Source organism: Talpa europaea (assembly GCF_964194135.1).
Source record: "Talpa europaea genome assembly, chromosome: 11".
In the NCBI taxonomy this organism is placed as follows: domain Eukaryota; kingdom Metazoa; phylum Chordata; class Mammalia; order Eulipotyphla; family Talpidae; genus Talpa; species Talpa europaea.
In genome coordinates, this window is record NC_140078.1 from 52,943,593 (window position 1) to 52,960,059 (window position 16,467).

The 16,467-nt window shown below is 39.8% G+C and overlaps 1 protein-coding gene across 9 annotated transcripts in view; it reads left to right on the forward strand.

Annotated features, from left to right (window-relative positions):
- Positions 1–16,467, forward strand: part of FOXP1 (forkhead box P1) — a gene marked incomplete at both ends in the record, with an annotated part of 232,567 nt that overhangs the window by 76,405 nt on the left and 139,695 nt on the right. For 8 of the 9 annotated variants that reach the window (XM_084248323.1, XM_084248322.1, XM_084248325.1 and 5 more), the window contains one exon: positions 7,802–7,903. In XM_084248323.1, the coding sequence (XP_084104449.1) occupies positions 7,802–7,903 (102 nt within the window). The remainder of the gene's footprint in view (positions 1–7,801; positions 7,904–16,467) is intronic. The other variant, XM_084248328.1, reaches the window with a different exon arrangement.

Consider the following 16,467-nt stretch of genomic DNA (forward strand, 5'->3'; position numbering starts at 1 on the left):
CATAGGTGCCTCCAACCCTTTGTGCAAATTGGGGCATAGCTGGTAGCCAGGAGAGAAAGGGAGGTGAGCCAGTATACGGATGGAGGCTGGGTGTGCTGTCCACCCCTTTCCTCTGTTAACTCACAGAGCTATTTGTTTTACCTTGTTGAAGAAAAATAAATGTGATTATGTGCAAGTTGGCTCTGAATAGTTTTATCAGTCCCCTTCACTCTGACATCCTTGAGTTGCATCTGTGCTATAATCTGAGCCTTGCGCTCAAATATAGTAGCAGGTTATTGAGGGCCAGGCAATTGTCATATATGTTATAAAGGAAGTATTATCTCAACCCACCCCAGGCACCACCAAGCGTAGAAGACCTTCAGAGATGAGGTGGGACCTTTTAAGTTCTTTACATGTGCGTTTGATCTGCAACTTGAGTCAGAGTTCATCTTTGCTTCCTGAAAGAAAAATCTTTCATTTATTCATATTCTCTCTCTCATCTATCTCCTGCTAACCTCTCTCTCCTCCTTCCCGTCCCTCTCTCATACACACAGAGACAGAGGTCCACACACTCTGTGGTTCTATGTCATTCTAATTTTGCCTTCATCTGATGGGCTATCATTATTTTTAAAGATTTATTTATTTATGCATACAAGAGCTGGGGTGCAGGCCAGAGATGCGGGGGGTGAGAGGATTCACCAGAGAGAGAGTGGGGAGCAGAACAGGCAGATCTACTGAAATACACTTCTGAGGGGAACAGTGGGTAAGACAGGAGAGGTCTGCTGTGCCAGATGTTTCACCTCTCTGGCTGGGGATCTAACTCCTGCAGATGGCTTCATAGTGCTGTGTCTTAACCCCTTGCACCACCAGGGAGACCCCTGATAGACTATCTTAAGAGACCTTTCTCCAGTTGTGACTGAGATACTGTTATGAAAATAAGAAAAACCTATCCTTACTCCTTAGTTGTATTATAACACATCTCTGGAATTCAGTTAGTGGAATCTGTGATGAAAGACATTAACATGTCTTTCACATCACCCAAAGCAGTGATAGTGAAGGCAAAGATAAACAGCTGGGACTACATCAAATTAAAGAGCTTTTGCACAGCAAAAGAGACAATAACAAAAACAAAGAGAAACCCCACCAACTGGGAGAACATTTTTGCACCCAACACTAATGATAAAGGACTGATCACAAAAATCTGCAAAGAGCTGATGAGACTCAACAACAACAAAGAAAATAATCCAGTCAAAAAATGGGCAGAAGAACTAAAAAGAAACTTCTCTGAAGAGGAAATGCAAATGGCCAACAGGCATATGAAAAAATGTTCAACATCACTTGTCATCAGGGAAATGCAAATCAAAACTACCATGAGATACCATCTTACACCAGTGAGAATGGCACATATTAAAAAAACTAGCAACAACAAATGTTGGCGAGGGTGTGGAGAAAAAGGAACTCTTCTGCACTGTTGGTGGGAGTGCAAACTGGTCCAACCACTGTGGAAAGCTGTGTGGAGATTTCTTGACCTACTAAACATAGAGCTTCCATATGATCCAGCAATTCCACTCCTAGGTATTTACCCAAAGGACACAGAAACATCAATTCCAAAGAGCACCTGCACCCCTATGTTTATAGCAGCACTGTTTACAATAGCTAAGCTTTGGAAACAACCCAAATGCCCAAAAATAGATGACTGGATCAAGAAGATGTGGTACATATATACCATGGAATATTACTCAGCATTCAAAAAAGATAAACACATGCAATTTGCAGCAACATGGATGGCGCTGGAAGGGATCATGCTCAGCGAAATAAGCCAAAAAGAAAAAGAAAAATACCGGATGGTCTCACTCATAGCAGGAATCTAGAAAACTTAAATAAGGGACCAGGAAAATGAATAACTATAAGAAAGTGAAAATCAAAATCAACAAAAACTATGAACCAGAGACACTTTTAGGGGGGCGGGGGCGGGAGGGGAGGGATTGGGGTCAGAATGGGGGGGCTGCAATTGTATGGGGAATATAACAATAAAATTTATAAAAAAAAAAAAGAATCAGAATTCCTCTACAAAGAAGGCTGATGATATTCACTGGACTGTTGTAAGGAAAAAGTGAAATGATATAGATGTATCTAGTGTAGCATAATATACATTATTTTTATTTTGTTTTTAATGGAAATGATGTCCCTTTGTTTAGACCTTCATAACATTCCATATCTTATACCTATACAACTTGTGCTGCACAGCAATCATTAGTACCATAAATAGCGATATACTGCAGAAAACTCTAAATTGTTAAATATGAAGAGTCCTGGATTTTTACTGTTCTTCTTAGTTGCCAAACAAAGAGACAGTAGAAAAAACAAAGAGAAACCCCAACGACTGGGAGAACATTTTTGCACACAACATTAATGATAAAGGACTGATCACAAAAATCTACAAAGAGCTGATGAGACTCAACAAAAACAAAGAAAATAATCCAGTCCAAAAATGGGCAGAAGAACTAAAAAGAAACTTCTCTGAAGAGGAAATGCAAATGGCCAACAGGCATATGAAAAAATGTTCAACATCACTTGTAATCGGGGAAATGCAAATCAAAACTACAATGAGGTACCATCTTACACCATTGAGAATGGCACATATTAAAAAAACTAGCAACAACAAATGTTGGCGAGGGTGTGGAGAAAAAGGAACTCTTCTGCACTGTTGGTGGGAGTGCAAACTGGTCCAACCACTATGGAGAGCTGTGTGGAGATTTCTTGACCTACTAAAGATAGAGCTTCCATATGATCCAGCAATTCCACTCCTAGGTATTTACCCAAAGGACACAGAAACATCCATTCCAAAGAGCACCTGCACCCCTATGTTTATAGCAGCACTATTTACAGTAGCTAAGCTTTGGAAACAGCCCAAACGCCCAAAAATAGATATCTGGATCAAGAAGATGTGGTACATATACACCATGGAATATTACTCAGCATTCAAAAAAGATAAACACATGCCATTTGCAGCAACATGGATGGCGCTGGAAGGGATCATGCTCAGCGAAATAAGCCAGAAAGAAAAAGAAAAATACCGGATGGTCTCACTCATAGCAGGAATCTAGAAAGCTTAAATAAGGGACCAGGAAAAAGAATAACTATAAGAAAGAAAATAGCAAAATCAACAAACAACTATGAACCAGAGACACTCTATGGGGGCGGGGGGCGGGAAAAGGAGGGATTGGGGTCAAAATAAGGGGGTTGTAATTGTATGGGGAATATAAAAATAAAATTTAAATTAAAAAAAACTCAATAATAAAAAAAAACCAGGAAAAAAAAAGACATTAACATGTCTTTGATACACATAACAGGTAGAAATGGCTATTAAGTAAACAAGTACAGGAAACAGTGGACAAACCTCTGATGTAGTTTCCAAAGGGGATACCATTGGTCATTCCAAAATTTTAATTGACTAATAGTGATGCTGACAGTGAGCATTTTTCACTTTCTACAAATAGTAGATAGAGATTTACAGTATAATGCTCAAATCTGTAATCTATCACTGAAAGGATTTATTTCCTTTTTGATGACAAATTAATATTTGGATTATAGTGGTTGATACATCATGGAAATCAGAAAGTTAAATGTCCTTTAATAGTTAACTTCACAACACTTTATAAGTTCTAATAATTTAGGTCTTGCTGAGATCTCAGATGGTTTAGGAGGGTGTAGATTTAATACTTTGTTTTAACTTTGTTCCCATACTCATAAGACTATGGAATTCTCCTACACTACTGGTGGGGATGCAAACTGGTCCAACCATGTGGAAAGCTGTGTGAAGTTTCCTCAAACTACTAAAAATGAACTACCATATGACCCAGGAATTCCACTGCTAGGAATCTACTCAAAGGACACAGAAATATTAATTCAAAAAGGTACCTGCACGCCTGTGTTTATTGTGGCACTATTCACAATAGGTGAGATATGGAACAACCAAAATGCCCCAAAATAGATGACTAGATCAAGAAGATGTGTTGTATATACACAATGGAATACTACTCAGCAATCAAAAAGGTTAAACTCATGCCATTCACAACAACATGGACAGAGCTTGAAGGGATCATGTTCGGTGAAATAAGAAGGAAAAAGAAAAATATTGAATGGTTTCTTTTATAGGAGGAATTTAGGGGAACCAAATAAGGGATCAGGGGAAAAATAACAACAATAATAAAACAACAAAACTAGCAGGCAACCATAAAAAAGAGACATTCTGCGAGGGAGGGGAAGGGAGAGGGAATAAAATGGGAGAGAAGAGCACAGAGAATATGGTGATGATGGCTCATGGGTGAACTGGTGGTGGGAATTTTATGAGGAATACACAATGATATAAAAGACATAAAAAATAAATTGTAAAAAATAAAGGAAAATACTTTTAAAAAAAAAAGATTTATCTATACATATAAGAACTGGGGCACAGGCCAGAGTTGTGGGAGGTGAGAGGATTCACCAGAGAGTGGGGATCAGAATAGGCAGATAGACTGAAATATACTGCTGAGGGGAGCAGCAGGCGAGTCAGGAGAGGTCTGCTACACCATGTGGGTTAGCTCCCTGGCTGGTGATCGAACCCGTGCTGCAGTGGCTGCCGCGAGCCTCATAGGTTGCATCTTAAACCCCCGCGCCACCAGGGAGGCCCAAAGGAAAATACTTTTTAAGAAGTAAAAAAATAAAATTACGTTGTGAATTATATACAAACTTAAAAATAGACTATGGCATTATTGCAATAATTGATAACAATTCATATCAAGATGAATAAACCTTTTGCCACTAGTGTTGTCTCTACATCCCAGATACTTGACATAATTTTACGTAATTCATTACCTAATTTTACATAATTACCTAATTTTACATCATTTATTTTTAGGATGAAATTTGGAAACTACACACTTGCACTTCTTGTAATTCTCTTCAGGAGTTTGATTAAACTTTCCCTTGTGTTCACACAAGTTCCCAGCCTTTTCTATCTCTGCTTCTGTCACTGGCTGTCTTCTTTGGTGTGGTTCTGTACGAAATGGTGTGTGAGCACTGGAAGTCACTGTGTGATTATATAAGTTCATGTACCCCATGTCGGGGTCTGAAAAAGTGTTACTATTTTCAATTAAAAAAGAAAAAAAGATGTTTTACATAACTGACTTTTTTCCCTTCAAACCAGTAAAATAAATGCAAAGACCATAGCTAATTTTGAAGCATATAATCATTGTATACAGGCATTTGAGTAAACATTTGTTGAAAACTTAGCCCTATACTTTTGCATGCTAAAGTACGTAAAGAAATACGCTCATATTAGAATAGTGGTGCAAGCACAAGCAGGTGTGTGGCTATGTGTATGTGTGTGTGCTTGCTTTTTTGGAGAGACCGGTATCATCCCTTTTGCTGAAATAAGGAGTTGGCTGTATAGAATCTCTGAGACTTGGTTATCAGGAAATTGAGTGCTTGTGCTCACACACACACGAATAATTGGTGAAACATGGTGAATTATTTTAAGAAACGTGACTATGAGGTGTTATCATCATTTTACTTTGCTTTTCTTGCTTGCTCTATTCTCGTATTAAATGTGTCTAACCTTTCTCCCCTTCCCCACCAGAGCTTTCTCTGCAGTCTTGTCACTTTCAGCTACCGTGGCTCTGTCTGCCTCTCCAAATAACAGCAGACCCTTTTTTGCTCATCAGTCTATTACTCTGGGAACTCTGACGGTAGCACTTAAAATATATAATAGTTCCCTTTCCAACATTAAAAAGCCGTAAAACCTTCATGTGAAATAGCAAAGGGAACATATATAGTAGGAGGAGAGGCTTTTGCTCCTGCAGGCACCTTGCAAAGGGGACTATTTTTCTTATATGATATAAATGAAATCTTCACTCTGCCCACTTTTACACCTACGCATGTACTGAGCGTCTCCAAGGAGACAAGGAAACCCGGAGTCCAGCGATGGTGAATCCTCCTCGGAGACAGCAGGCTGGAGTCTCAGGCAACACTCCCAGGCGTCTTGGCTTCCAGATGCCCCTCTCAGACACTCTCTTTTCTCGAGGCTCTTCCAGGCAGGCTTTCTCGAACATGTCTCTCCCTTCACAGATGAAATAGCCTGTACATTACCTCTGAAGGGCTGGTTGTGGTGAGTGCAGTAGGCAGAAGGCCTCCCTGGGACAAGAGGGGTGGGTGCAGTAGGGAGGTGGGATAGGAGGGGTCCATCTTTCCCAAGATCTTTTCTTTGTCCCCATTTCTCTATCTGTGGTTCTGTTTCATTGCTTCCTTTTGCTCCTCTTATACACAAAGGCACCAGCCAACCTCACAAAGTGTCTTGAAACTATTGTTTGTTACAGTAGTACCTCATGAGCTCGATTTAGTGAGATTATCCTTTTAGGAGAATTACTCTTCTTGTGGGTTCAACATTTTTAGGATCAATAATCCTCTTGACCATGCTATTTTCTTTTTCTCCTGAGTGCAGTGCATCTTCTTGGCTTCTTACCTTTCCCCCACTCCATGGTATCACTGGCACTTTTCTTGGAAATATATACATTATTTTCTTAAAGTGAAGTCGCTTCCTCTTTGAGAAATACACTATCACCATCAGTCTATTATGCTAGCTTTTTTAGACTATAGTATCAGATATTTTAATATAATTGGCCACATCTATGTGTGCATCTTCTCTAAGGCATAAGTAATTAGTTGCCATGTAAAAATTATTGTTTATTAATCCCCAGGAAATGTCCTTTTGTCTTTAATCTCCAAGTACATCAATTAATGAACATTTTTGATATCTCTTCCATAAATATTTTCTCAGTTCTCCTCTGAATTTATTCAAATAACCTCACTTTTCATGTGATTTTTTAGCACAGTGTCTGCAAACTTCAGTTTTCTGTTGTGCTTGTCCTACTGCCTTTTATGGAAAGGTGGGGCTAGGAATAGTTAATGCTTCCTGTTGGATTCTTTGTCAGTGAATGACCTCATGAGGATCTATTGATGACACACTTTTTCTTTTTTATTAAAACCTTAAAAAGGATTGGTCAGTCTCCTAATGCATATTTGGAGAGTACTCTGAAGGACTCTTCTAATTTCCTTTTTCTTTATCTTGATCTTAGAATTTGATCTGTGTAAATCCTACCTTTAAATATAAGCCATCCATGTTATAAGCTTTAAAGAGTCACTTGTGTCAGTTTTGTTCACAGGCGCATAATATGCCCTTTTAGTTGATTTAGAGGTCTGATTTGCATTTTATCTCTTACATAATCCATTATTGTTGTCCTAGGTACATTTCATCTGTTTTGATCATCCTTCCCAAATAAATTTATCCACAGTGTTTTCCATTACTTATCTTTTCCTCTGTATGTGGACTCAGATGAGGTGAAATACTGCTTTCAGCTTGAGCCCCCAGGCTCCTCTAAAAAGAATTGGAGGAGGGTCAGGAAGGGTGCCTCTGGGAAGAGCCCCCACTTTTTATTGTCCTTAAAGTTTCTCCTGGACTCTCTCAGCTATCCTTCCTCAAATTCCTAATCATTCATAGTCTGTTTGATGTCAGATTTTTGGTAGGACTATCATGTCTACTTAGATGAATTGCTCTGCCTGAAGAACTGTGGTTGAAATGGACTGAACCTTAGAAAATGTAAACAAATTCTGGAAAGTTCTCCAACTTAGACTGTTGGGAAGTTTTGTTTGCTGTTTCATTTGCCTGAAAATGGGAAAGTAAGAATCCACTTGTAAAGTGCCCTTCCTGGAATCCTTGCTTTGAAGGAGGCCCTGAACCTGTGTAGTAACACAATCATTTTCCTTCCATTTTCCCTTTCAGGCACTTCAAGTGGCCAGGCAGCTCCTTCTTCAGCAGCAACAGCAGCAGCAAGTTAGTGGATTAAAATCTCCAAAGAGGAATGACAAACAACCAGCCCTTCAGGTAAGAATTTTCCTTAATTGATATTATACACCCCGGGATAGCTGATAAGCGACTCAGAAGTGGATTGTGTTGAGAATTGCAAATCATGTGAGAAAATCTATGAAGTTCAGAGTGTTAAGGACTTATTGGTGTGGAGGAGGATTTGGTACTTTTAATATACCTAGCAATGAATGTGATACACTATTCTTCAATTTTGTTTTCAAAATAGTGCTGAATTGTTAATAACAGAGAGCACACACTTTTTATATAAAGATACAAAAAAAAAAAGATTATTTTAGCAACTTCTCATTTCAGGCACCCTGAGGGGAGGGGTTAAAGGAGTAGAAGAAAGAATTAATTAATAAAAATCTAATTTGGATATTTGACTTGGAGCAGAAAATTCTAATTGAAATTTCTAAGAAACATTACTTGGGGTATTCATGCCTACATCCAAGATAGGGCACTTGCTGGTACTGACTGACTCAGCTGCTTTCAAAGTGGGAGAGTGGATTCCCTGAAGTGGGAGGCTGAGTTTCTCACAATGGACAGTTTGGGACAGAATCTTTAAGTGACAGCTGATAAGTATAACTTAGTTCCAATTAATTCGATTTATGAGGTCAACCCATAAATTCATAGCTTGTGTTGAATTTTCTCAGATGAGACTGAACCAGTACCAGTTCCCAAATTATCCTGCGAAGACCAAACTGACCTTGGACAAGAAGTTCTAGTTCTTGTACATCTACTTGAGAAACACTCACTGTCTAGGGAAAATTCAGCACAGTAGTCACACTGTATTGAAATATTTGAATGGCAATATGCATTGTTTACTAACACTTCCAAAAGCAGTTATTTGGTAACAATCACCAGCCCATATGCCTTTTAGTGTGTGTGCATGCTGGGGACAGTTTTAATGAGGTACAGTGCCATTGAGGTCCCATGTCAGGTGCTATAAGAAGTGCTTTGTTGTGCAGATGTCTTAAGAACAGCTCTGGAGGATGAAATATGACTATGTTGACCTTTCAGCTGTGAGCTTATTTGTCAGGATTCAAATAAGTTGAAAGGATCAAACTGAACAGTTTCCATAGTCAGACTGGGAATTGTGTTTCAGAGGTCAGCAATGGAGGCCACATTGCAGATTCCAGAACATAGCCAATTGTTGGTACATATTAAAGTACCGGGGCATCTCCTGCAGACAGAGACACAATTAAAATTCTAATTTATTAATGTATACAGGGAGCTAGCCCAGCTTGTCACTCAGTGATTCAAATGACTGTCCGTTCCTTTTGCCTCCCTCTTGGAACTCTCACAGCCTTAAAAATACTGTGAGTCCTCTTGAATTTATCAGACCTCAGGTACATTGAGAAAATGACAATATATTATTGAAGGTGGGGGGGATCTTATACCTTGTATAGCTTTAGTTAGAAATAATATAAAAATAGCGTACACATACTCATTCTGTCTGGTGCATACTTTTCAATATTGAATATCATTTGTAATTTTTTTATACTAGACTTATTTTCTCTCATACTTGCTTTCTAAAAGCATATGGTATTTCTGAGGTGACTTCTTTTCCAAGATGAATGAAGTTCCTTTAGGGCTAAATGTATGATGTTGTTTCAGGGGATTTCCTTTTGAGGGCTCTTTTCTTCTTGCCTATGATAAGGTTTGGAACTCCCAGAAAAGCATGACACAGACCTTCATTTTCTTTGTCAAGGCCTGTGTCAAAAACTACGCTAACACATTCTGCTGGGCACTTCAGTCTGAGTAGAAATTGTGGGATCTGGGGGCCATCTTGAATGCCAGTTTTGCTAAAGATTTGTTGAGTTACTTGCTACCTCCTCTGTGGGAGAGCTGACAAGCAGAGAGTTTATACCAGAGTTGGTTGGGAAAAAATAAAAATGATAGTTGACTGTTGTGTGCACTTATGCCTGCGTGTGTGTGTACGTGTGTGTGTGTGTGTGTGTGTGAGAGAGAGAGAGAGAGAGAGAGAGAGTGTGTCAGAGAAAGAGAGACTACTACTGAATGTCCCTCAGGTGCCTGGTAGGGTTATGCAGATTCACTAAGCTTTATTAGGTTGGCTGGACTTTCACAAACGGAAAGGAGAAATTACTAACCTGGGCCATATCATGTGTTATTGTGTTATTAAAGTACCTTTGTAGACTGAGTGATTCACATAAGGAATAACCTTCACATTTCAGTATATCTTGCCATGCTGTGTCCTTGCTGGGGCATCCCAGTCACAGCGCCTTTGAAATAAATGGGAAATCCTACAGCAAATCTGAACGGTGTTCATCTCTGATTTTCTTACCCTTCCTAATTACAAGAGACCTATTTTAGCTAATTTGAGATCTTCCGCATAGAGGAAGGCTTGACAGGGAAGAAGGATTTGATCTGCTGATAGTTTGAGGGGGGAAAAAAAAAGAAACCCAAATCCCCAAATATACTGTGACTCATATTTTAAGCATATCTCACACTTCTCTGCTTTATGTTTGGCAGTGCTCTCCAGTTTCACAGGCTGATGATACAAACAAAAGAAAATGGAAAGTTAGAGGAGGCTCTAAGTGGTTACTCGATAGAGATCATGAAATGTAGTCAAACATTACCAATTTGGACTAATTTCAGAGAGATGAGAGTAAATAAGAGAGAAATGACGGCTTTACAGATACACATACCGAACTAATCTGAGCTGGCTTCATTCTTTGGGTGATGTTTCAAATGGTGGCGTTCATTGGGTATACCTATTGCTCTAAAAGTTCTTGAAAAATATTCTACATTGCAACCTAAATAACCCCTTATTTAGTCTGTTAATTTGCTTTGCAAATTTTTTATGAATGATACACATGAAAATTGAAAGTTGGCCCCATCCTAAATTCAGAATCAGAATCATCTGCATTAATTAAATGTGACATGGTAATAAGCATTTCTAGAACAGCCACAAAGTGTGCGGGGGCATCATGCTGCTATCCATGGGTATGAAGCCATCAAGGATACAGACCCTACCTTAAGGATACTTCTGAGTTGTAAAAGAATTAACAAGGTTTTGCTGCAAAAAGAAAATTATATGAGTAAAAATAATAGGCTTGCTTTTATAAATATTTATATAATTCTGAATATTGCTTAAACAAGTGAAATAAATGCTTAACGGTGCAGGTGTGCCCATAACCTCGAAAATGTATAACTTTACTGGCTGAAGATTAATTTGTGAGTAGATGAGCAATTTTATTGATCAAATTTTGGAACTTTGACCACCGTTTCTGGGTAGTAATTCATTTTGGTTCTTTAAGCATTTTAGTTGTTGGCACGGGTATATAAACTGGAAGGAAATCAAATGACACATTTTCTCCTAAGAAAGTAAAAGTACATGTGTATTCTGGCAGCATTAAAGTTAGGAAAGAAAGTAAACCTTGTGTGTTGCTTACAGTGGAAAGCTGACCAGTTTCAGGTCCTCTATAAAGAATTTGAACTTGAAGGCAGTCATCTGATAGTTTTCTCTCCTGCTTGTTCCCTTCCTTCCAAATTTATATCATGTGCAAGCCCCTCACAGCAGGCCATTCTCACTGGAAGTGGCGGGGAGAGAGAGAGCCACTGGAAGGTCAACCCTTTGGTCCAGTTGGAAGCTCAGTATTATATTGAGTACTCCTGTTTTAAGTGGAGGTTTTAAGTGGCTGAAGATACAAGATTTCAGCAGGTGTTTTCCAACAGTTTTATTTGCCATTATATTACAATGTGCTTTAGGCAGCATTTTTATTTTGCATTAATGCCACATATAATCATAGTATCTCATGTCATTTCCATGTTATTCACTAAGGAATGAATTCGTAAGAGAAAACTTAAAGGAAACCAGTTATATGTTGTAGATAGTGAAATGGAAAGGTTTCGAAATTCTAACTCTTAAAAGATAGCCCTATGCCCTGAATTAATAAAGTGGATAATTCAAAAGAGAGAGGCAGATTATTTTTTAAAATATGTAGCATTATCATGGCCTAGAACTGGCATCCCTGGCATTAAATTTATACGAAATAGTGAATTTTTTTAAAGAACTTTTTTTTTAAGATTTATTTATTTATACAAGAACAGGGGTACAGGTCAGAAGTGTGGGAGGGTGAGAGGATTTACCAGAGAGAGCAGGGAGCAGAACAGGCAGATGGACTGAAGACACTGCTAAGGGGAGCAGCGGGCGAGGCAGGAGAGGTCTGCCATGCTATGTGGGTTTCTCCCTGGCCGGCTGGGAAACGAACCCACGCTGCAGAGGCTGCAGACAGCTTCACAGTGCAGTGCTCAACCCACTGCGCCACCGTGGAGGCCCGAAATAGTGAATTTTTGTTACCTTTTAAGATTTTGTCATCACACCCCTTTGGACAATTCTCAGCCCCTAAAAATAAGAATTGGCAAGAAACAAAATAGAAATGATGCATTTAAAATGGTTATTTAAGTCTTTCAGATTACACATACCATTAAAAATATGGCACAGTGACCCCCAACCCTGCCACCACCATCACCTCCCAGAAAAATGCACATTTATACAGAATTTAGCAACTGGTTATAAGGGTTTCACAGACCTCAAAAAGTTAAATACTCTTGCTTTAAGAATTGTTTTTCTAAATTTCTATGTTTCATCTTTGCCTACAAAATTCTAAGGTGAGTTGTAATAAAAATAAGTTAGCTCATTTTTGCTATTTCAGCTTCAGCTATATAGAGGGTGACCCTGTGTTCCAGCGTGCAAAGGACAACCACTGTCTCCACCTGTTGACTGGGTATATTTATTAATCATTCTGACTCTCAGAATTATCCCAGTTTGAACATTTAATTATATGGTCACCTTGCTTACTTGCATTAAATGCACCTAAGCATTAAAATACAAGTTTGAAGCTAATATTTTATATGCATGCCTTTGTCATCACATACATATGCCACCATATGCAAAGATAATTAATATTTAGTCAGTGCTTACTGTAGCACAGCACCATAACGACACTATGGTCTAGGAATTTTCATTCAGCTATTCCGTGGATAAGGAAAAGTGAAACTTCGAGAAGTGTCTTGCTGCAGAGTTGACAGTGACAGCACCAGCATGGGAAACCAGATTTTCTAAAACCGGAGACAACCAGTATGCTACCAGGGAGTTAATTATTGCTTGTCCTTCAGTGTGTATTTTTTTTTTTTTTTAAGATTTATTTTTTTATTTATACGTGCACTGGGTACAGTCAGAAGCAGGGGAGGGTGAGAGAATTCATCAGAGCCAGAGCGGGGAACAGAACAGGCAGAACGATGAAATACACTGCTGAGGGGAGCAGCGGGCATGGCATGAGAGGTCTGCGCACCATGTGGAACCCTCGCCCGGTGGCTGGGGATCGAACCAGTGCTGCAGAGGCTGCAGGCAGCTTCGCAGCCCAGTGCTCAACTGCTGTGCCACCAGGGGAGGCCCTCAGTGTGTATTTTTCAGCACCTACTGAATGCCATGTTTTTCATAAATAAGCAAATTATTTTATTTTCCATACTGTAAACAAAAATAAAACCAAACCAACAAAATCCAATCCCTGCGTGTATATCTGAATTTTAATTAAGAGGACTAAGATATTTTTCCCTCACTACCCAGAATGGGACCCACAGCTTTATTCTGGATTCTTGTTGTCACTTAAAGGGAATTTTTCAGTGTCGGAGGCCCTTGATGTCCTATAAATGAAGAAGGGGAATGTCCTTAAATTCATTGCAGCAGGAACCCACTTAGGTGCACCAACTTTGACTCCAAAATTGAACAGTACATCTTCAAATGGAAAAGTGATGGCATCTACATCAAAAATTTGAAGAGAATCTCAGAGAAGCTGCTGCTGGCAGCTCACCCCATTGTTGCCATCTGAAAGCAGGGCTGATGTCAGTGCCTTATCCCCCAGGAGCACTGGCCGTCGAGTGGTGCTGAAGTTTGCTGCTGCCACTGGGTCCAATCCTGTTGCTGGTCACTTCACTCCTGGAACCTTCACTAATCAGATCCAGTCAGCTTGCAGGGAACCAAGACTTTTGGTGGCTACTGACTCCAGACCCGCCTATCTGCTTCTCCCAGTGAACATGCCTACCGCTGCTCTGTGCCACACAGACGCTCCTCTGCTCACGTAGATGGGTCGCTGGTGGCGGAGGCTGGCGCAGGGCACTCCGCACACGCATGGCACCCTGTCCTGTCACACCCATCCCATTGGGGGTCATGCCTGGTCTCTACTGCTACAGAGGTTCTGAGGAGCTGGAAAAGAAAATGCAGGCTGCTACTGAGGAGGGCAGCCAGGGAGGGACAGGAGGGTGAACTGACTGCTCCAGGTGGAGAGTTTACTGCTACTCACCTGAGGTGCAGGCTGGTCTGAGGGCGTGCAGGCGCCCTGTGGGCCTATCCAGAAGCTCCCTGCTGAAGACCTGAGCGCGTAACCTGCCGCTAAGGCCTGGGCTGCAGCTCCCACTGCTCAGGACACTCAGTGGGGAGGAGTAACCACGAGTGGCCTCAAGCTGTTCTTCCACAGACTCTTAAACAGAAAGTGGAAATAAAGTTGACGGGAAACGAACACTTTCTAAAAAACAAAGATGATAGCGATATGAATAATTACTCTAATAGCTGTGTGTGTGTGTGTGTGTGTGTGAGAGAGAGAGAGAGAGAGAGAGAGAGAGCGCGCACAGTGAGCAACAGTAAAGAAGTTCTTATCTTCAAGTTTGATGTGTTCTTACGAGCTCCCATGTGTTGGAACATGGACTAGTATGTTTTAATGATTGTTGGGGCTAGGACATAGGGAGGGACAGGGGAAAAATATATATACTTGACTGGTCAAAAATGTGTAAATTGCTGACAAAATGACACATGTAATTAAGAGTGCTCCTACCATTTTACCTTGTGGTTTACACCTCCAGTGTTGAAAAAGAGAGAGACTCCCACCTCGCTAATTACCATTATCACTGAAATGCTAGGGTTGGAGTCATTAGTTCCATGTGCATTTAATTAGAGGAAGGCTGAAATTGGATTTAACTTATTACTTTTTCATGGATCACTTTCTTGTCATCACTTCAAATTGGATTGCAGCCCCAGGTAACTAATTATGAGAGCCACAGGATCAAGAGTGAAAAAAAGGTAATTAGGAATAACACTGTCGGACCCTTGCTGCTCGTCCACTTGTGCTTTGGGGGGAAAAAAGCCAGCCATATTTGTAGTATTACGGATCAGGGAGTTAGAGGTACGTATGTTGCTGGGTGGCATACGCGTCTGTCACCACCCATAGTGGCTTCTGTGATATACAACCGAGTTGAAGATGTCGAATCAACGTGGTTCCACAATCAGCTCCTTAATACTTAGATTAAACTTGTAAAAGCAACAGATTGGCTGTAGGTATGAGGCATCTCAACAACTGTGTAGTCTGGGGCCTCACATATATGATTACAACAAAGCTGTCAAGATGCCTCTGAGCCAAAGTACAGAATATTTTAAGTACAGGGAGTTAGAATTTAATGAACATATTAATGTTCCAGAAACATCATTCATATCTGACAGGAAGACATATCAGTCAGCACAACAGTAAGGTTTAAGGTTTATACATCAGGAATTTTTGTGGAAGTTTCCAACATACCGTAATATTCACACCATTTACTTTCTTCTGGTTTGTTACCTCCCTCCCCACTCCTGCCCGAGTGTTACGGATAGGCCTACAGAGGTTCTGTTTCTCCTACCGCCCTCATCAAAAATACTTTAAAACAAATTATATTGTTTCCATGTGCAGAGCAGAATTCAGAACTGCAAGCAATCAGTTTTATTGACATCATCTGAAAAAATGTTGATGACAGTTGGAGGATGTGAAGGGATTGGATTTTTAAAGTCACCAGTCCTAAGAGTGGCAAAAAAATTTTTTTTTTGAAATGTAATCTCATTATTCAAAAAAGACTTGTGAGTTAGACTCCCTAAGAAGGGATTCTTTGTTGATAGGCTGTGAGAGCATAATGAGAAGTCTTGCTATCAAGCCTGTTGGTTGCCTTGAAGGGAGAAAAAGCCTCTGTGAGAAGGTGAATCACCGAGCAAAGATGGCTAGAGTTTCCTTAAGTTGTTTAAAATTGATTTTAATGTTCTGTTAATGTAAGCAAATAATCATGATTCAATCTTGGGTGACTTTCAAAACTGGGTAAACAAGGCTTGCTCATTATTTCCAAGGAATACAGGGAAGCAGAGACCACATTGTGCCCACCCAGTGGAGGCCTCTACATCATTATTCCCAAAGTGATAAAATAACATTCCTGGAATTATGTGTCCTTTTCCTGTGTGAATCTTCTAAGCAAAATCTCAAGAAGCAGAATAGTAATCATTAAGTCTCATGAAGAAAATTAAAGTTTTTAAAAATATCTTAAGATGATTTAGAAGTTTTGTACACAATATTCGTCTGTGGTTGAAAGGGGGCACGCCAAGGTCAAGTGATGTAGTGGTTTCCATTTTTCCAAATGAGTCTCGCAGTGTGTGATAAAAGCAAACTCCTTTATTTTGTAAGTCTGCAAGAATTTCTGATGAAGTGCAGAGGTCATGTTCCCTGTCAATTGGAGTAGCCAGCGTTTTTTAACTACTGTTTTTTCTT